Raw genomic sequence first — 22161 nt, forward strand, 5'->3', positions numbered from 1 at the left:
AAATGAGCCTTCCTTTGGGTTAAACACAAGACACCGGCTAAATTTTGTTTCCTACACACGTGTAGGAATCCATTGTCATTTACATAAAATTTATAGTTAAGGCAACACCTGGCATTTTTATTTGCTACACCAGTGAACCCTACCCTCAGGTCTATTGTTCTGATGACCTGCTGCTTGGTAAGGGGCGACAGCTGCAAGGGAGAGGGTATCTAAGGGGTCAGAAGCCACAGGGTCTCCAGCATCACTGGTTCAGACTTGAGGATGCTGAGGGGAGCGAGCGACAGGCCAGGCCTCTACTTGCACTGTGATATAGGAGATGGGAGAGGCAAGCCTGAAATGGGAAGTGACACTCGCTAAACAAAATTTTAACTGTTGGGTGTGGAGTGCAAGCAATCCTATGCTCCTTTAAAACCCCTTCCGTGCAAGCCATATCCTGGGGCCTTCGCTGCGGAATGAGGAGATTCCAACCATTGCTGGTGGCTCTGCTTGCAGTATGGTTATTAACCCTCCCCCCTCCCCCCCCTCCCATCAACAAAGCCAGAGCCGGCAAAAGCCTCAGCCCCAGGGGCAGGAGAGGAATGTGAGCAAGCTGCAGGTATGGGAGAGCAATCTGGGAGAGGAATAGCCTGCCAATTAAACTAGACTGTCTGGCCAGCAAGGCTCAGAGTCCCGCTGTCTCCCCCCACCCACCACCACCACCACTGGGGTTAGGATGTGCTGCTACGCTGACTTCTAAATGGATGATGAGGATCTGAATTCAGAGCTTCATGCTTGCTGCGACAAGTTCTTTACTGTTGAACCAATCGCCTTCCCTAAATCCCACATTCTAGAAAAACATTTTATTATCCTTATTACTTTAAATTACATGTATATGCTTGTGTCTCTGTGTGGGTTTGTGCTTATGAGAGCAGGGACCCAGGGAGCTCAGAAGAGGGCAGCGGAGCAGTTGTGAGCCATGCAACATGGATGTTGGGAATTACACCCAGGGTCTGCTCAATAGCAGTACAAACTCTTAACTGCTGTGCTATCTTTCCAGGCCAAAATCCCAATCCCCAGTTTCTCAGGAACTGGATGGTGTTGTGCACAAAGTTAAGTGCGTAACTCCTGACCTGCACTGTAGAACTCCAGCCCGCCCACTCCCCATTCCCCACCCCCCACTCAGCACTAATATGTCATGTAGTTCTTTAGGTGAGAGACCATCACAGACAGCGAGGGATGGCATCCTTTCCCACGACTTCAGGACAACAGTAATTTGCTTAAAATGTGTTACAATGAGATGGGGGGAGGGGTGGAGTGGCTGGGTTTAAGGGGTGAAAGGGCATGAGACACACATGTGAAGTCATCCTAATGAACCAAGACTTTCTGATCAGTGTGCACTAGTAAAGTACTTTAAAATTGCACTTCAAGGAGGATGCCAGTAAGAAACAGAGGTGGGGTAAGAAAGAAAGAGAAAGAAAATGAAAACCCACCCTGTTCAGTATATATACCATCAAAACCACAGGGATAACAAGAACCTACAAATTGCTGGTTATATATAAGCCTCTCTTCTCTTGAAGTTAGGGGCTAAACACAGATCCAGAGAGTCCTCAGAAGGCCTCCGAGTCCCTTTCTAACCAAGGTGCCCACCTAGGTCAGTGGAGGAGACAGGCTGTTGCATCCCAGTGACACTAACCTGAACCGGATAAAATATTGCCTGCAGGGTGGGGAGAGTCTCGGTGAAGAAGTGATCCCAGACTTCAGCCAGAACCTCAATGAGACTATCACCTACACATGGGAGAGAAGATGGGAGAAAGAAGAGAAAATGCCATTACTCATGGGAGAGGCCACAGGGCCACTCCTCCTCAAATGAAAGTTACATACACTAGGGATCTTGTAGCCAGGAGCCGCTGATACCCAGAGATCATAGCGACAGTGTACAAGGTCTTTGTCCCTCTTAAGGCCATCAGAAGACCCAATTTGCTCAAAGGATACACACAACAACTGAAATTCAACATCACTAGTTGCAGGCTGCAGAGGGAGGCCCTTTGGGTGAGGGTTTTGGAAATGAGCTGGTCTTTGGCTTCTGCTCTGTCTTCCTGGCTTCCTGTGTGGTCTCTTCCACACTTGCCTACTGATGGAGGAGGGTCATCTGTCTATGTGTTACTTTCATTGGTTAAAAAGAAACTGCCTTGGCCCTTTGATAGGACAGCAGCTTAGATAGGCAGAGTAGACAGAACAGAATGCTGGGAGAAAGAAGCAAATTCAGGCAGTCGCCGTGATTCTCCGACCCAAGACGGATGTAGGCTAGAATCCTTCCCGGTAAGCTACCACCCCGTGGTGCTACACACATTAATAGAAATGGGTTAATCAAGATGTGAGAGTTAGCCAGTAAGAGGCTAGAGCTAATGGGCCAAGCAGTGTTTAAAAGAATACAGTTTCTGTGTAATTATTTCGGGTGAAAACTAGCCGGGCAGCCGGGTGGGCGAGCAGCAGGAATGCAGCCCGCAGCTCCTTCTACAGCCTACCACCACAACGACACCCACCATGAGGCTCCTACCAGAAGACAACCCAAGTGTCTGAGCCTCCAACTCAGTGAGCCAAGTCAACTTCTTATTTATAAAGTGACCTTAGGTATTTTGTTATAGCAAAATTCAGGTGGGAAGCCTCAACTGAGGACACAGAATGTGCTTTTCTATCTCCAAACTCAGGAAAGGGAGGTGAAGATTTAAAAATCACACAGCAGTCAATATCCATGAGTATTTACAGCATTTTCAGACGCTCAGCTAAAGTACTGATCACTACTATGTGAGTACCCCACTACCCCATCTTACAGGCTCAGAGACACAAGTAACTAGGCTAACAACAAACTCCTCCTCAAAGGCAAAGTTGGGGTCCCTGACCTCATGGTCTTTATCTGATTGTTTTGAAGAGTGCTTGCACAGTTGTACACTGATCTATTTGCAGCTATACATTGCTCCATCTGGACAGTTGTTATACTCGCCTAGATTTGCAGTTATACATTGCTCTGTGCACAGTTATACATGGATCTGTTTGCACAGTTATACACTGCTGTTTGCAGTTATACACTGACCTGTTTGCACAGTTATACATTGCTGCTTGCACAGTCATATACTACTGATATACTACTGTTTGCACAGTTATACACTGCTGCTTGCACAGTCATACACTGCTGTTTGCACAGTCGTACACTTCTCTGTTGGCACAGCTACATTCTCTGGCCTGATTCTGGCTGTGAGCTGTCAGGTGAGAAGCAGAAAGAAGATCTACAGTATCACCTTCACCCACTGCTGCACCATTGCTGGGAGGCACCTCCTAACTGTGCCTGCTCACCCCTGGCAACAGGAAGTCAAATGCCACCCACAGGCTAAAGTATACAGGTCATATCATGCCACTGAAGGGATGAGAGAGGAGAGAGCCTGGTTGAAGTGGCAGCTGCTTAATGACCTAGATGTCAGAGCTTATGGGCTACTGTCTGCTCATCCTGAGCAGAGAAACTGGGTCAGCCACGACAAGACACCGAGAGACGTGTTTGGCAAAACACCACTCGTTCCACGGAAGGAATCTTGATAGTTTCATTTAGAGTCTTCTGTCTATTAATTTAATGGGCAATAAAAGCAGTGGCCGGGGAGAAAGCACAGAGCAAGGGCACAGCTCGTCGCTAACAGCTGCTGGAAGGGCAGGCTGGGTGCAGAGCGGTGCCATGCTCTGCTTTCCCTGGCAAAGCACTAATCAAATATTGCTAGGATTGTCCTTGGCTAGAACTTGAGAGACTTCAGCAGGTTTGTCTTGGGACGGGTTTGTCCCTCTTCCATTTTAGGTGCAGAGCATCCAGCCAGACACATCAATAAACCACTACATAAAGGCCTCCATGGCAAAGAATGGCAAGCACCAAATGTGTAGGCTTCTGCACATGCCAGGTCTCTCAAGGGTAGGAGGTTCCTGTCTGACCCAATAGATGACATTACAGAGCCAATCTTTCAAGTTAGCAGGAACACTTTCTGTTTTCTCGTGCAAGAAGGACACTTCTACAATGTGGACCACACAGCCAAGAGGCTCTGCTTCCTTCTCCTTGTCCTCACCCTCAGCTAGATTTCCCTCTGTCTTTGAACTATGGCTGTGCAGGAGCCTTTGCATATGATAATTCCTCTGCTCAGACTTCTCTTTCTGTCCCTCTTTGCCTAACTTGCCGGTTAATCCTCCTCTTTTCAGTTCAGCTTTGATTCTTACAGTCTGACTTTATTCCTCCAGTTAATCAAACTCTCGCCTGTGTATATTAGTAGAACTAGTCTCGGTTACACTCACAACTGATCACTAACACACTCACCCTACTTCCACACACTCACACACAACTGACCTACTAATAGATGGTGATTTGATTCATATCTGCTCCTATTTCCAGTTCAGCAGTCTCAGAATCTAGCAAGGACCTGGCATCCAACAAGTGACTGATCAGCCACACAGAACCATCTTCCAGATGTAAGCAAGGCTCATTCACAGCAGGGATGAGGCAGGAGGACACTTGATCTCCTAAATCCAAATTGAACCTCGAAGAGCAATGAAGGCTGTTCCGGCTGCTTTGTTCATAACCCTTATCTGAATCAAATGATTTCTTTAATCTAATTTTATGTTGTGCGTGTGTGTGGTTTGTGAAACACACGCATACATGCATGCAGGTGCACAAGGAGGCCAGAAGAGGGAGTCGGCCCTCCTGGAGCTGGAGGTACAGGTACTAACTAGTTAAGTGCCTGATGTGGATGCTAGGAACCAAACCTAGGGTCTCTCTACAAGAGCAGCGATCATTCTTACCTGATGAGCCATCTCTCTCCAGCCCCAGTTTCAAAGAATTTATAGCCTTGGTTTTGTTTATTTGCACAGGATATTTGTACACTGTGTGAAAATGTATTGCTGTGATTGGTTTAATGTAAAGATGAATGGCCAATAGCAAGGCAGGAGAGGTTAGGCGGGACTTCCTGGCAGAAAGAACTCAGGGAATGGATCTTAGCTCCAGGATTTCATAAGAGACACAGAGGAGTCAGACATACAAAATGAAGGGGGGGGGGGGCTAAAGAACCACATGGCAGAGCTTAGATTAATACAAACAGGTTACGTTATAAGAGCTATCTGGGAAGAAGTCTAAACTATACTCCAAGTTTCCATAATTAATAATGAGTCTCTGTGACATTATTTGAGGACTGGTGGTCCAAAGGAAGGCTGATAAGAAAGTCCAACTAAATGGTGTAGTGGGTATTTACAGACTTAGGGAAACAAAAATCACAGCCTAAACGTGAAAGAGAAAATGCTTGAGTGTGCACATGCAAGCATATGTGCAAATGGCTTTCACTGGACATGATGTCCTCAAAGTTCGTATGTGCTGCACTCCAGTATACGGCTAGAATGGAAGGAACATGCTACGTGTTTGGAGTCTGGGTCTGGACATCCACCTGAGCTACATTGAGGTCATCAGGCTAGAGTCCAAAGAAAAGGTAGACCAGCTGTCTGCAGAGTATGATGTTATATGTACCTGATATTACTACAAGTCCTCACCCCACTCCGTAACTTTAAAATGACACTCGGAGCTGGGGATGTGCCCCAGTTGCTAGAGTAATCGCCTAGCATGCACAAAGCCCTGGGTTTCATCTCTAGCTCGGCATAAACCAGGCATGGTGTTGCATGCTGATATAGCAGAATCAGAAGTTCCAGGTCATCTTCCGCTATGCAGGAAATCTGAGAATACAGGAGCTGAGAGGGAATGAGAGAGAGAGAGAGAGAGAGAGAGAGAGAGAGAGAGAGAGAAACTCGGCAAAATTCACTAGAGAACTAAGAAACAAGCTGAGTCTCTAGAAGCCCTCGGTGGAATTGAAGGGGTGGCCAGTTCTTTCTTTTGAGACTACCTCCCTTCTCTAGCCAGTTTCTTTCCATCCAGTCAGCTGGATTCTAAAACCACAGACAGACAAGGAAATTTCTTTTCATCTTTCAGACAACTTCCCATGGAGGGGGAGCTTGCTTGTCCTAATGTCCCTCAAATGGAGAGCACTTCTGTCTACCGTGATTCCAAGAAACATATCGCAACAGTGGATGGGGACCAGAGCGACCAGCAGCACCTACGGTAAAGCAGCTGCCAGTATCCCCTCAGAGGACACCACCTGGACACATCCACAGAAACCCCTTACCCAGGTCTCCAATAAATCACCCCATCCCAATGCATTTTTGCAAAGACAGTCGGGGTTGCACAGACATGGGCAGCTGGCTCAAACCACTGAATGCAGCAAGGATCAGGGCAACTCACTCCTTGGGAGCCTGCTGCTTTTGGACAGCAGAATCTCAGCTGTGCAAACATCAGAGGTTGAGTCACAGCCCCGTGCACCAGGGCCTCGTACTTGCCTTCACACTGCTTGATCTTCTCTTCCACAAAGGACAGTCCTTTTGCAAGAAGCTGGTTCTGCCAAAAGAGAACAAAGAGGACAAGAGCTGGGAGACTGAGTAGGAGTGACCAGCCCTCTCCGATTCCAACTTGTAGGGCAGACTTTCCAGGCCTGTGGTACCAGTCAGGCCTCTACGTTTAAGAAGCCCTTTGTCCTCCTGGAAGGGCACGACCTCAGAGGAAGACTGTGACGACCACGTGGCCAAAGGGCAGTAAGCCAAAAGCCAAATGCAGTCTCCACCCAACCTCTCAAACTAAGGGACACAGAAGGGGCACAGCCCAATTCACTATTGATCCCAATGTCCTTGATGACTTAAACCCATATGGAGAGTCTAGACAAATGTGAAATTAAACGAGATTGTTTTTCTTAAGACAGGTGTGGTGGTATATGCATTTAATCCCAGAACTGAAGAAGCAGAAGCAGGTGGATCTCTGAGTGCAAGACGAGCCTGGTCAACACAATCAGTTTCAGGACAGCCAGGACTACAAAGAAAGACACACACCCCCACAACACACACTGCATCTCAGAATAAATAGATAAATAAATATAAATAAATTTGGGGAGCTGGGAAGGGGCTCAGTAGCTCTGTTCCTCCAAAGGACCCATGTTTGAATCCCCGCACCCCCATCATGTGGCTCACAATTGCCTACGTAACTCTAGCTCCCTGGGATCCAACCCCTCTGTCCTCTCTGTACCTGTTCTCATGGTGCACACACTTAACCGTCAGACACACACATACACATACTTAAAAAATTAAAAAGAATAAATTTGGGGTTTCTCACTCTCGGGGTTTCTTACACTGAACACAACAGAAAGAGCTCCTTTGCAAACCCTCAGGCAGCAGTGAGTGTGTGCCCATCAGCAGCACCAGGTCATCAAGGGCTGTGCCCCGTCCTCAGGCAGGTAGAGAGCAAAGGCGGCACACCAACAACAAAACGCAATGCCCTCTCCTCACACTGCCCTTCAGAAAACCTCAACTCCCTCATGCAGTTAGCTTAGTAAGAGTTTCTTCCGCTGGACTGAAACACCATGACCACAGCAACTTGGGAAGGACAATGTCTATTTGGCTTATATACCCTGAGTCCCAGTACATTGAGGGAAATCAAGGCAGGAACTCAAGCATGGCAGGAACCAGGAGGCAGGAGCTGATGCAGAGGCAATGGAAGGGGGATGCTTACTGGCTTGCTCCTAATGCCTTGTTCAGCCTGCTTTCTTATAGAACTGAGGACCACCAGCCTAGAGAAAGCACCACCCACAATGGGCTGGTCCCTCCCTCATCAATCACTAATTAAGAAAATGCCCTATAGTGTATATAGCTTGCCTACGACCAATCTTATGCAGGTATTTTCTCAAGTGAAATTCCCAGCTCTAAGATGACTCTTGTTGACACAAAAACTAGTCAGCACAACAGTGACGATGGCAGTGTGTGCAGCTGAGTGAGAAGAATGTGGGTACCACATAGGTTCAGGACCTGCTTATTAAAAGTTACCATCACAGACAGGGTTAGTTACAGACAAGGTCTCACTATGTAGCTCAGTCTAGTCTCAAACTTGTAACCTTCCTTCCTCTGCTTCTTGACTACTGGGATAACACGTATATGCCTCCAGTCTCTCCAGGATTTCACTAGTTTTCTTTTTTTTTCCCACTAACAGTATGATTTTATTATGTTTTCAATTTATTTTAGTATGACTTAATTCTTGAATACCTATGTTTATTATCTGTAATGATGTGTCTGGGTCTGTCTGTGTGGGAGCGTGAACATGTGAGTGCAGTTATCACGAAGGCCAAAGGTCTCAGATCCCCTGGAGCGGGAGTTACAGGCAGGTGTGAGTCAACCAATGTGGGTGGTGGGAACTGAACTTGGGTTCTCTTCAGGAGCAGGATGCACTGTTCACCAAAGTGCCACCTCTCCAGTCCTATAGTTTAAAATCTTAATGGACATATAAAATAGTTGTGTATTCATGGCCTTCAAATGCATGTGGGTACTAGGTAGTGATAACTGACATATCTCAGATATTTAGAACTTCTTGGTGTTGGGAACACTTAAGAGCCTCATTATCATGATACCTGTGGCACATCATTAAGTTGTTACAAAAGCTGTAGACACAAACCATCATATAACCTTAGTAATTAGTGACGGAGGCGTCTACATCCTAATATCTTCCCGGGAGTGAGAAGCGAAGAAAGATAGTCATGGACAGGGCTTTAGCAGAGGTACTGGGAGTCTCTGGAGAGTATTGTGTGGCGAGCACGCCTGGGTCGGTGTGTGGTACACTTGCCCCTGTGAGTGCATGATGTTGGAGTCTTTCCACCCCTGCTCCACTCTTTTCAGCAAGATCATTTAGCCAGCAAGACCCCAGCATCCTCCTGCTTCTGCCTTTCCAGCACTGGGGTCACAAGCTCACACAACCAGGCCTGGATTTCTCACGGGTGTTGGGGACCCAAACTCGGGTCCTTATTTTTGCACAATAAACACATTACCCACTGAGCCATCTCTCCAGTCTCTGTATCAAGACAGTTTACCAAAGCACTATCAAATTTCTTTGATTCTAAAATCCCACAGAGACTCAAATATGAACCAATTTGAAAAAATAACTGGCCACTGTTTAATTTTAAGATGGCATATGGTACTTCAAAATCACAGTTCAAACAACACCATACTGGAGTGTACCCATTTTGTTGAAGGGGAAAAAAACTGTCCATCACAAAATACCATGGACTGGACAGGCAATTACACCAGAATCCCCACCTGTTTCTCCAGCTCTGGTTGAGCAAATGCCTCTGGGTCAGAAAGCAAGAACGCAGCCCGAAGCCAGCTGGTCTAGACCTCCTGGAAGCCAAGATGGGTGTGAAAGATTACTCGGATGAGGGGTTAGGGCAGTCACTCCACCTGAGCACAGATTCCATGTGAGCTCGGAGTGTCTGCCCTCCTCCTTCCTCTGAGTCGGTCTAGGTGAGAGTCTCAGAACGTCACCCTGCACCGTTCAGGACTCCTGATGTCAACACTGGTACCCCAGCCTCGTCCAGAACAAAGCTGCACATTTCCAAGGCACCAAGACTCCTTCCGGTAGGGTTTATATCATCTTGTTCCATCTCTCTAGTTATCTACACAAAGGGAAGAAGCAGCAGTAATCTAGGATGCTGAAGGAAAGTTTTTAAAAAATTAGTCCAGGTTATAACACGATTTAGTAAATACTTCCAGGGCTAGGGACATACGTCAGTAGGTAAGAGGTACTCGGTAGGCAGGCATGAGGACCTAAGTTCAAATCCCCAGTTCTCATGTGCCAGAAGTGTGGCAGGAAATGCAGAGAACTCCAGCTCTGTAAGGGGTTGGGACATTAGGCTCTCCCTGAGGTTTGCAGTCTGCCAGCCTAGCACCAGGTTTAGGGAGAGATCCAGCCGCAAAGGATGAAGGTGGAGCGCGAGAGACAGGACATCTCACATCCTTCCTCTGAATCCCATATGCACACAGGCGCATGAACATCCACATGCACAAATACTCAGATATAACACACACACACAGAAAGAGGGAGGGAGGGAGGGAGGGAGGAGAGAGAGAGAAAGAGAGAGAGAGAGAGAGAAATGCAAACAAAAACTAAATATATCCTCTAGGTTTTTAGAGCCTTGAGGGCAAGGACCACTTCTCCCTTTAGCCCTCCATTCCCAGCACGATGCTGGGTACAGCTGATGCATCACAAATCTTGGTTGAATTTAATCAACTGCCTATTTTGATGACAAGAATTACTTTGCATTTTTGAGGAGTCAGGATAATAAGTAGAATGTTTTTAAGGGGCTGGGGGAGATGACACAGGGACCCTAAATCTGTCACCATTCTCTTCATTTGGTAAAAATTCCTTTGCCCAAATCAGAAGGAATAAATTTCACCAGATGGCCCGGTGCCTCTTCTCTGGCCCTTAGTCGTCTCCCTTTGAGGAGATATTGGAAGGAAAAATGTGCGTTTCCAGGGAACGGGAGTTATTTCTGGCTTAGGGGGGAAATGACACAGAAAACATTCTTTCTAAGGCTCTCATGATACACAGCACGGAAATTCTGCAGCTTGGATCAAAACAAACAAAAACGTGGGGTCTCAAGGAGCCTTTCGGGTCATCTACTGCTTCTCCCTGCTAGGAGTCTGCGGTCGCGATTGTCTGCTCACACACAGATTTGTTGATATTTAAGGGGCTTCGTTTTGCAAGAATCTAAAACCCCTTGAAAAGCATGCCACAAAAACTTTGATCTTCCAGTAACTGGTTAGGTTAGAGTTTCCTTGCCCGGATTCCAGCCCACAGGAATGCAGCTTAGATTCCACTAGACATCCTTCATTCGGGGCCTGCTCAGTTCTGCAGGGTTCTCAAGGGCAGCGGAGCCCCCAGCTTCCCTTCTTCGAGGAAATACTGCCTTCACCCCCTTCTCATTCACACACTAGCTTGACCACAGCCCTGTTCTCTGCTCAGCTGCCAGGACCGCTCCTGTCCTCACCCTCCTCCTGCCAGGACCCTACTGAACAAGAGTCTTCAGTCCTGTGAATCTGCAGTCGCTCATCGGCACTCCTGTGGATCCTGCATCCCCTACGGCCTAGCATTTAAAGGGTGCTGCAGCTGGAGCTCAGGGCTCTGTAGTTGCCATCTCTAAGTCTTCTGAGTGCACACATGCATGCGCGGCACTGTAACACAAAATCACAGGGATCCCAGGAGGAGTTTGCTCGCTCTCTTCATGCCCCCACCCTGACCTACCACTGCTGTCATCCTACCTCTAGGGTGGTAATGAGTTGGTATTCGTGTTTTGCTGGAAGCTTCACCCCAGCCCCTGGCATCTATATACCCAAAGAGTCTGGAATGTTCTGGCAGAAATTCTACCCCAAGGCTCCTCCCTCATCTCTCTCTAAACCCTGCCACATCTCAGAAAGCCCGCCAAATGATGACCCATCACCCAGAGATGCTCAAGACCATTCCCACAGGGTATTTAAACTGCACCCCCCCCCTAGAAAACAGACACGTGGTTTTCTGGTCTCCCTTTCTCATCTCCTCTCTGGGGGGTTGGGAAATCATCTGGGAGCATTTTATTCCTTAAACCTGTGCTTTTTCTAACTCGGTTTGATTTGGTCTGATTTGGATTGCTGTGTCGGCAGAGAGGCTTCTTGGGGCGCAGAAAGTTTTCAGTTAGGAGATGTCTAGGTCTAGGCATGGCACATGGAGGTCTGGGTTGGACATGTGTCTACTAATTCATGAGCAGAAGCTTGGTGACAGCCACCTCCATCTGGGTCTGGTACTGCTGTGATACATTTGCTAGGTGGGCCTCGTTGTCTCTCACTCCCATCCCCGCCCTGTGATCTGTGTGCCACAGTGCTGAGATTGCAAAGCCCTCTTTGGCGTTTCCTGACTTCTGTACGAAGCAGGGACAGACCCATTAGAAGAACAAGAAGTCCATACCCCATCTGTCACCTGTAGCCCCATTTTCATTTAGCACTGGGCCCTACAGCTTATGAAGCCCACACCACCACCATCCACTTCACCTAGGAAGATGTCAACTTGGCATCGATGGGGTTTAGGCCTGCTTAAAGGTTCTGGGAGATAAAACAAAACAAAAGAAAAAAACCAAGGATAGAAGAGAAAGGAAGGAAGAAGGAAGTGAGGGAGAGAAGGCAGAGAGAGGATCAGGAAGGGAATAAGAAAGAGAGGGAACTACCCTGCACCATGGGTGTAAGCATCTGTTCTCCCTGGACCTTACCTCAAGGACTTCCCATCCCTGACAAGGGGCGGAATCCTAAAGGTTCTTCGCAGACCTTTGCTGCTAAGCAGTGTTGACTTAGCTAGGGACTCTCCTTCTCTCTCCCTGCCCCTCGCCCTCCCCACCACCTTTCCAGCCAGACAGCTTCAAATCACAAACCACCAGTTCATTAAATAGTAGCTCCTTAGGAAATGACTCGGGGCTTGGCAATGGGCCGGTTGTTACTTAACACATCCTTCTGGCATACCATCCATGAACTTGGCCACGGGCAAAACAGCACATTAATGAAGTGGTAGAAGGATCCGGAAGTGGAAAGAGCTGACATTTCCCCCCTCTGAGACACAGAGGAATGCACTGCAAACAGAAACACGAGGCTTGGGAAAAACTCCTCTGACAAGGGCGTTTGGAGGAAAGCATCCCAAGTCACCCACCTCTGATGGGAAATAAGATGGACCTATCCTGGGCAGCATGGGGAATGATGGAGGTGCCAAGGTGGGCAGAAAAGAGGTTAGGCATGTGTGGGGTGCAGCCAGTCACGCATGTACGTCAAGCAGGGTACCTGTCAACCCAGCCAGAGGCACCCAGGAAAGAAAGTAATCAAGAGAGAGAAGAAAAGAGAAAAAAAGCAGGCTAGGGAAGAAAGATGCTCACCCCGCCTTTCCAGGGGGAGAACGCCATGCCAAACAGGATTACAGGCGCGTACCGCCATTCCTGGCTTCCGAGGTGTGAGGAATGGAACACAGAACCTCATGCATGCTTGCCGAGCACATTACCAACTGCGCTACATACCCAGCCTCAGTTGTGACGCTCAAGAAAGCTTCCCAAATGAAACAAAAACTCCCGACAACCTTTTCTTCTCAGGAGCACCGGACAGCTGAGCACTTTTACTCATTTTAACCCCGCATGCGCAGTGCCTACTGCAGCCTGCTGTGGCTCCCTCTGCCGCCCCACCAAACTTGGCTCGTTCAGTCCTTCTCTGGTCTATTAGAAAACACTCGATTTCACACATAACAGGCTCCCGGAAATATGTTCTCACAGAACAACAGGCCTACATGACTTCAAAGGAATCCTGCCTCCATGGAGAGCCAAGTCTCTTCAGAGCCCACCTTCGGGTGATCTCGTCTCAGCCTTTTGTGCCTCTGCATTCCTGTCCTTCATAATAAAAGACACAGGAACCAAATCCAATGAAGCCAATGGAATGATCCATTACCTCAGCAGATCTATTGATTCTCATCTTTATCTAAAATCTATGAAGGCCTAAAGTTATCAATTTTAAGACTCATGTTTCCACTTAGTTTCATAAAATATGACAAAAGCACAATAAAAATATCCGAATAATTGCACAGAATTAATGTAACTGCTCCAGAGTCTGGGGGCAAGAAATCCGTCGACAGGTAACTCCTGGCTGGCAGAGAATACTCTGTAAGCCCACTCAGGTAGCTCCACCTCAGAGGTGCCCCCCATCCCAATGCCAGGCCTTTGTCCCAAATACCGGTCAAACCTCAATCCTGAGGACCTTCTGACCTAAAACATAATCCTCACCCAGGCTCCTTGTCAAAGCCTCTTCCTGCCCTGGCCCCATCTTTAACCTGCAGAGTATGCATGGAATTCCCCTTCTTCCCAGATGGCAACGTCACCATCTCCGCTTCCTTTTGGGGAATCTTGCTGATTATAGAAGTCTTTGGAGACGGATAAAAAAGGGAGCTGTACTTCTCCTTCCCCATTCAGTTGGGATTTGAAAACCACAAGAGTTTTTCTCATCACTCTGTCCTTCTCATTTTAGTTTTCTTTTTGTTTCTGTATTTGTTTTTTGTTTGTTTATTTGTTTTCTGAGACAGGGTTTCTCCATGTTGCCATGGCTGTCCTAGTCCTAGAACTCACTCTGTAGACCAAGGTGGCTTCTCACCTGCCTCTGCCCACTGAGTGCTGGGGTTAAAGGTGTGCATCACCACCGCCAGGATAGTCCCACTTTCATAATTAGTTATTTTATTTTATTTATATTTATTTATTCTGGGTCTGATCTGAAGACCCCGCCATCAGTCAATGCTAGTGTGTGTGCTGCTGATAGCAGATTCATTTATATTCTTGCACTGTTTACAGTTTAAACTCCATTCTGCCTAGGACCTCAGCATGGGTCTCCTCTCTCGGCCCCTGCCAAGTGCACATCACACTGTGACGATTGGTCTTGCAGCAATCAGATAAACAAAAGTACGCACACTCCTATGTATATTCATTTACATGTGTGTGCTAACCTGTACATGTGCATACACACACGCATGCACGTGTGCACACACACGTTTCCCTCCTCCCTAGCGCTAACTCACCCAGGGCCTTTGACTTCAGCTTAAGTTTCTATATAAAGCAAAACTTTAATCCCACCAAAAAAGAAAAGAAAATGGAACCTTCTGGGCTTGGGGCAAGGTTTTTCGCAAATAGTGTAACCCACAGATGCAGAACTGAGAAAATGTGGTATCCTACACCCTGCCCTCACACTCTGAACAAGAGAGATACCTTCCTAGGTAATCCAAAAATGCAGATCATTTTATAATATCCGTTTTTGAGCATGGAAGAGAGGCAATTATTCCTCCAAGCAGCCACTAGGGTAGGGTTCTACTTGGAAACCTCAATTTTCCTCCCAGGCAACAATTCAAAACAGACAGGGGAAAGCGGGGAGGGGAGTCAATTCTGGAAATGTCAGAGATTTCTCTGGCCAGTGTCTCAGAAATCTATTCAGGCTCCTGTACTCCGAACAGGCTGTGTTCTCTGCGTGCAGACCAGAGATAAGCACCTTTTTCCTACCCTCACCTCAGGTCATTTTCATTATTCTTCACTGTGGATGTTCTTTCTTTAAAACCGTAAAATGGAAATGCTAGCCTGCTCCTGCAAAAGCAGAGCCTCAGACAGGAAGAGTCCTGTGTGGGGCTCTGTAAATAAGGAGCTCTCACTGGGAGGAAGGGTCCCAAGACAGGGGCAGACCTCACTTCCAAATGCAGGTGCCTGGCGATGGCAGGGATGGCAGGGATGGCAGGGATGGCGGGGGATGGCGGGGGATGGCGGGGATGGCGGGGGGGGGGGGGGATGGCGGGGATGGGGGGGATGGCGGGGATGGGGGGGATGGCGGGGATGGCAGGGATGGCGGGGATGGAGGGGGATGGCGGGGATGGCGGGGGGGGGGGGATGGCGGGGATGGGGGGGATGGCGGGGATGGCGGGGATGGCGGGGATGGCGGGGGGATGGCGTCTGAGCCTCGCACTAAGGAAGACTACAGGGTCCAAGGAGTTTGTTAACATTCTTCTGAGCCACCAAGGTTTAGGGACTTCCCTGATTGCCCCGAGGCTCTGCTACTGTAGGCCCCCACTTCCCTCCAGTCCTTTGTCGGAGCCTCTTAAGGCTTCATCCCTGAAAATGAGACTGTTGTGAAGCTAAGTTTGCCTCTGTGAGCCTGACTTTCTCCCGTGGGGATTTCTTGTGTAGCTTTGAAAGCCTCCTCAATAGTTTCCAGCCCCAGCCTTCCCACTTGAATGTCTGCTGAACCTCCTTCACCACGGGGCCATAACCAGGGCCACCTGCACCATCATCCTTTATGGGCTATTTTTTTTTCTTAAAATTACTTATCAAAATTGCCATTAGGTATTAAAAGGAACCAGTAGCCGCACCACTCACCACAAGTGGAAAAACCACTCAGAAATGAACTCACAGCAAACAAAATCATGCCACGAAATCTCAGCTAGTCATGTATTCCTAGCTGAAGATCCCAAGTTCAAGGCCAGCTCCCTCTTCCTTAAATAAGGAGACTTCAGAGTCCTGCAGAACACTGCCCAAGACTTGAACACAAGGGCTAAAGAAAAAATTTAAAAGGGAAACATCTCTGATGTTATTCATTGTCACTGTATAGGTCACCAAATGTCACTTCTGGTATGCATGATAGACAATCCTCCTGCCCTCCCTAAAAAGGTAGACAGAACATCCAATATACACTTTACGCAAAAGAGAAGGATACTTAAATGCTTAAAAACACCAGGAAAGAAATGTACACCCACAGCTTAAAAAAAAATGAAAACCTACAGTAGAAAAGTATCTAGGAGAGCGTTCCTCCAGTTTAGCACCCTAAATAAGGAAAACCCCAGATTCAAAGTTCTGAAAATCAGACCTCATATCACACCCCCAGAAAAAGACTCAGCGTTCAACCAAAGGCTTCACAGCCCAGGATCCTGATAGGAAATGCCGTGTGGTTATTAGTTTTGAAGAAGCTGGCATCTTTGTAAGCAGTATTTGCCAACCCCCAAAACCTCAGGGCTTCCCTTATGCATCAGTCCCCAATCGGACACACCCTTCCGATGGGCCAAGGGGTCGCCCCCAATGCCAAAAGACAGCTGACATTTACAGATTGACTGAAACCACACGGACCCTGTCTCTTTGAAATGTCAAGGCAGAAAGCAGCCAGGCCCAGCAGGCTTCTTCAGGATTGGTGAAAAAAAAGAAAAAAAAAAAAAAAACCTTCTCAGAAGGTTTCCTTCAGGGCACTCAAGAGAGACCACAGGGGGCTGAGTGCGGCAGAGGCTGACCTTTGAGAGAAGGTCAACTGAGGTGATTCACACTTGGGATTCTTGTCACAGTCTGAGCCCTCAGGATCCCCCCACCCCCACGCCAATAACAGATTCTGAGGAAGATCTGAGTGAACTCCAGGTTTCCACCAGATCTTGGTCTGTCGAGGCTTAGAGTTAGTGTTTCCTGCATGTGTGTGTGTACAGTGTGCACACACATGCACATGTGTAACGCACTGGTGTAAAGATGATTGACACCTGTCATTTTTTAAAAGTGGACGAAAGAGTTTGACATTTCTTAATACTTGAGTAGAAAAAGAAAATGACTTCAGGGTTTTTAGCAACAAAATTCTCTTCAGTTTTAAAATTGTGCTCTACTTGGACACGAAATAATACAAAACAAAGTGCCACCGAGGTATTCACATTCCTTTCCCGTTCAAACGGATGGCTGGCACTTCAGGAATGTAAATAAGGACCAGCATAAATTTAACAAACACTATTATCTTGTGCTGGCCAGTAAAAATTATTAATTCATTTTAATTAACAAGCAATTTATTTAACCCTACAGTACCACTATAAGGGTATGTCCTAAAGGTTACGTCCTGGCTTTGCAGAGAAGGAAACTGAAACAGAGACACAACAACTCACCCATAATAATCAGTGAACGGCTGTGCTGAGCCCTGAACCTGGGTAGCCCGCCTCAGTGAGCCATGATCTTGACTACCACGCTATGTTGCCTGCTATAGCTGGCATTGAGTTCTCCGCTGCTATTATTTCATGCAAACCACTAAATGAGGTCAACTGAGGTTCTCATTTTACAAACGAGGAAACTGAGAGACAGGCATAAAACAGCTTGCCACGCCCCCACTAAGCAAAAGAGTGAAAAGTAGAGACTACTGAATCCAATCCTGCCTTCAATGGACTAGGAGGCTTAGTGACAAGCAATAACCTGTCTAAGGGGCACATATACCTAATCCAAATAAATACCGCACATAGGACAGGAAGGGCTGAGGGCAGGGAGGGAGTCAGGGGCCTCTGGGTGAAAACCATGTCTTCAGTAGCAGTGAGCTGATTCTGTCTGCTCCCTCCTGTGTCCCTGGGCTGAACAGTGTGGCTGTCCTGAGACTACCTGACATGCAATACACGGCCCACAAAAAAAGAGGCAGACAGGAAAAAGAATTGCTTTCTACCAAGCAGGCCATGCAGATGTTTGGACAAACACAAGACCAACAACACTCTTCTCACTTCTTTTTGTTCTGGAAACTTTTTTTTTCCCACATAGAAGTGCTCTGTATTCTTCTTTGAGTTAATCAAGACAAACTGGCTGTGTATTCTTCTGTGAGTTAAACACACTTGCAAAGCCTCTGAGGCACAGTTCCTCATATGGTAAGGACAGACAGAACCCAAATGAGCAGCAATCTCTGACAATATAAATAAAATCCCGAGACTGAATGCAAGAGACCCGATCTCCACTAACATCAGTGAGCAAGCTGGCCCAGTATCCTCCTATAGCCACATATAACTGTAGACATTAAAGGGGCTGGAGAGATGGCTCAGTGGTTAAGAGCATTGCCTGCTCTTCCAAAGGTCCTGAGTTCAATTCCCAGCAACCACATGATGGCTCACAACCATCTGTAATGAGGTCTGGTGCCCTCTTCTGGCCTGGAGACATACACGCAAACGGAATATTGTATACATAATAAATAAATATAAAAAAAAACTGTAGACATTAAAGGATGCCCTTGTTGGTATGGCAACTAACTGCAAGGAGGATGGGTGCTGGGGCCCCCGAGCTTACCTGGAAATAGTCTGAAATGAATGATCCAAGTTCACTCTTCAGCAGCCGCCTGGGGAGAGAGAAACACAGAGCCACAGTCAGGCAGCCGTCTGTGTGCTTACAGCTCCTGAAGGATGACAAGAGGCTCATCACTGATGACAATGTGCTTGCTAGCCCCATAGGGGTGGAATCTAGGCCTGAGGAGGGAGGATGCTTTCCTGGGTCCTGGTAGCGCTCCACCTCCAGAGCCACTGCAGTAATAATAACATTTACAGACACTGTGTAGTCTAAAACACACTTCCCCCATCCAAAGATGGAAAGTGTGTGCAGGACGGTATAGTTACAACTACTGTAGATAGAGAAACCATGCCCACCCCCATCCTACACATTAATCCAACAGCCTAGGTTCGAAGCTAGAGCTTCTGCAGGCTGAACATTGTTTCCTATAACTCCACCTCTCCTCTCCTTTAATTCCATCAGGGATGCCCAGACTTGAAATTCTCCTTGAGGATATGATGGGGTGGTCTCACTATTCATCTTGAATGTACTGAGGCAATCTGCAAAACGGACCACAGTGAGGAGAATTGGGTTTCTGGTTACCTAGGCAACACATTTACTGAGCTGCCCTGTATGTTCCCACATATTGTACTAGCAGTGAGACCACCAAGGTGAAGAAGACACACAAGGTCTCTGCTCTCATAGTTTCTACTCTTGGGTGGAGGATGTGGACAGAGACAGCATGGTAGCAAATTTACAAGATGATGTCAAAGCATCTTAAGTTCAAAAATATAAATGAGTAGAGATTTGAGCACCAGGTTTCTTCCCCTTTCACAAATAATGGGCCCATCCCTACCGATCCATCTTGAATTTGAGCCAGACAAGAGGAGAAAAAGCTAAAAACAAGAAAAACTGGCTCCCAGAACCCAATAAGTTCTCTAGGGAACAAAGTCTCCCTGACTCCAGTGTTCTCATTGCCCCTCCCATTTGCTATGGTTATTAAGCCACAAATACTCAAATTTCTGACAATCTTGCTAGGTATTAACTTCCCTCGAAACATGCTCACACATGTCACTAAAGGACAAACAGGCGGTTACGGCAATATGTCATTATGTGCATAAAACCTGGACAAGAATTTGGGGACAGAACAAGAGAGAAACACTCATGTTTGAAATTTTCACAAAAGCTTGGGAAGCTGAAACACATGGAGGATAGCACCCTTTCCCCAGAGCAGAAAACACATTCGAGAGAAGACAAAGCATCTTGAGATTCAACTTAATGGCAGGCAACCTAAGAGTCACTCCAGCAATACAGCCCAGGGGTTCTCGGGATGTGGGCAAGTCTAACGAGAGATGGAAACTTATCAAAAGTTCCTGGGCCGGGACTAAAGAGATGGCTTCACTGTAGACGACCCAGGTTCTGTTCCAGCACCCACGTGGAGGCTCGTGAGTCTGCTATTCTGTACCCCTTTCTTATAGATGCTGCAGGTGAGGCTCAGAGAAGGGTATTCTTTGTCTAAGAGCAGAGCAAAAGGTGGACCAAAGCCCTGCCTAGGCCACCGGGCCACAGAACAAAGTCTCCCAGATTCTACTATACATATATAACCAACTGTAACTTCAGTTCTAAAGGATCCTATGCCCTCCTCTGATCTCCATGGGTACCAGGCACACATGTGATGCACATATAAACATACAGACAAACACTCATACACATAAAGTAGAAAGGAATTCATCTTGCTTTAAAAAGCCATTGGGCGAGCACACACGGGAGGGAAAACAGAACTGAGTGGCTGACACTACATGCATGGAAGCGTCGGAGAAGAATGAAGCATGGGGTCCGCTTCCAATCGAGAGCGAAAATGTCTCCTGACGGTCTCTGCAGCCATCAGTAAGTCTCAAGAGTATGGGTGAAGAAGACATGTTTGTGGAAAAGTACAAGAGTCTAGTGCTATCAGCTATAGATATATTTATTTCTGAGTATATTCCTATACACTCAGAACGATATTCTCAAAGACTAGTCAGTGAAATGCTGTTATAGTCACACCTGCCTCTGAAAAGAAGAAATTAGGCTTTTGGGTTACAATAAAGATTTTCCACCTTGTACCCTTTTTATAAGAGTGTGTGTGTGTGTGTGTGTGTGTGTGTGTGTGTGTGCATCAGCACATGTTCATGTGGGTTTCTTATGCACATGGAGACCAGAGATCAACCTCAGGTGTTCCTCAGAAGCCATCCATCTTGTTTTTTGAGATAAATTCTTTCTCTCTCATTGGGACCCATGGCTCAATGATTCAACTAGGCTAGCTAGCTGACCAGAAGCCTCGGGATCCTCCTGGCTCTGCCTTCCCAGTACTGTGATTACAAATGAACACCATGCCCAGCATTCACAAGCCCACTGGGACCAAACTCAGGTCTGTCTGCTTATACAGCAAGACTTTATCACCGAACCTTTTCTCTTCCCAGAATTCTCCTAGACTGGTAGACCTACCTATACTTTCTGCCTGGCTACTGGTCAATTAGCATTTTAGTAAACCAATGCAAGTGTCAAATATTAACAATATACAAGAGCATTATCCCACAGCACCTGGCTATCCTAGAACTTAATTTGTAGATTAGGCTGGCCTCGAGCTCAAGATCCCCCTGCCTCTGCCTCCTGAGTGCTGGGATTAACGTTGTGTACCACTATGCCCTGCTTTTCTTTGCTTCCTTTTCAACATGACCACTGAATTAATCTCCTTTCTCTGCTTCTCAGCATCACTTGCTTTTCCAGTTCGCTGTTGATGACAGGTCTAGCGTGTTAGGGCAGCCAGGGCCCAGACTCTGATCCTAACACACTGAACACTGCCATCTCCAGGGCAATCTAGACGTTGTCCCTCTTATGGCACACTCTGCACCCCTTCCCCACTAAAACAGAAAAGAACAACTGACAGAGAGAATAGGAAGTCGGCTAACTATTTCTTTGATCTATAATACTTTACTAGAAGCCTGTTAGGTATTAGATACAATGCCGGGCAAAAAAATGGAAAGGAAACAGAACACACAAGGGTCCTCTCCTCACTGACCACACCCTCATTCAAAAGCTGAGATTTCTTTAAAGATTGTTCTGGGGGCCTGAGTTGGAATCCTAGAACCCAAGCTTAAAACAAAACAAAACAGGCATGGTAGTGTGCACTCATAACCCCAGACTAAGGAAGTGGGGACAAACACTACCGCTGGGGCTCGCTGGCCAGACAGCTAGAACTGGTGAGGCTGGTCCTAAGAAACAAAATGGACGGCTCCTAAGAAATGATACCCAAACCCAGCGATGGTGGTGCACGCCTTTAATCCCGGCACTTGGGAGGCAGAGGCAGGCAGATCTTTGAGTTCGAGGCTAGCCTCGTCTGCGAAGTAAGTTCCAGGACAACCAGGATAGTCAGGACTGTTACACAGAGAAATCTTGTTTTGAAAAGCAAAAAACAAACAAAAAAAAAGATTGCCTTGGGTTCTCACACATGCACATTACATATATAAACACCGAAACAGACACATATACACATACATACATACATACACAGAGGTACACACAAACACATACACATATACACTGAGGTACACACACATTTATACACACACAGAGACATTACACACATGTACCTAGATACACACACACAATCAAGGTATGAGAGACACCAGTCCACATCACAGCAGGATAACCTCCT

The 22161-nt window shown here is 47.0% G+C and overlaps 1 protein-coding gene across 4 annotated transcripts in view; it reads right to left on the reverse strand.

Moving 5' to 3' along the window:
* Positions 1-22161, reverse strand: part of Prr5l (proline rich 5 like) — a 179232-nt gene that overhangs the window by 19289 nt on the left and 137782 nt on the right. For all 4 annotated transcript variants that reach the window (XM_041679263.1, XM_041679265.1, XM_041679264.1 and 1 more), the window contains 3 exons: positions 18492-18540; positions 6382-6439; positions 1673-1764 (listed from right to left, as the gene is read on the reverse strand). In XM_041679263.1, the coding sequence (XP_041535197.1) occupies positions 1673-1764; positions 6382-6439; positions 18492-18540 (199 nt within the window). The remainder of the gene's footprint in view (positions 1-1672; positions 1765-6381; positions 6440-18491; positions 18541-22161) is intronic.

The sequence above is a fragment of the Microtus oregoni genome, unplaced genomic scaffold, assembly GCF_018167655.1.
Source record: "Microtus oregoni isolate MIOR12 unplaced genomic scaffold, Mior012 000031F_ref0000149, whole genome shotgun sequence".
NCBI lineage: Eukaryota > Metazoa > Chordata > Mammalia > Rodentia > Cricetidae > Microtus > Microtus oregoni.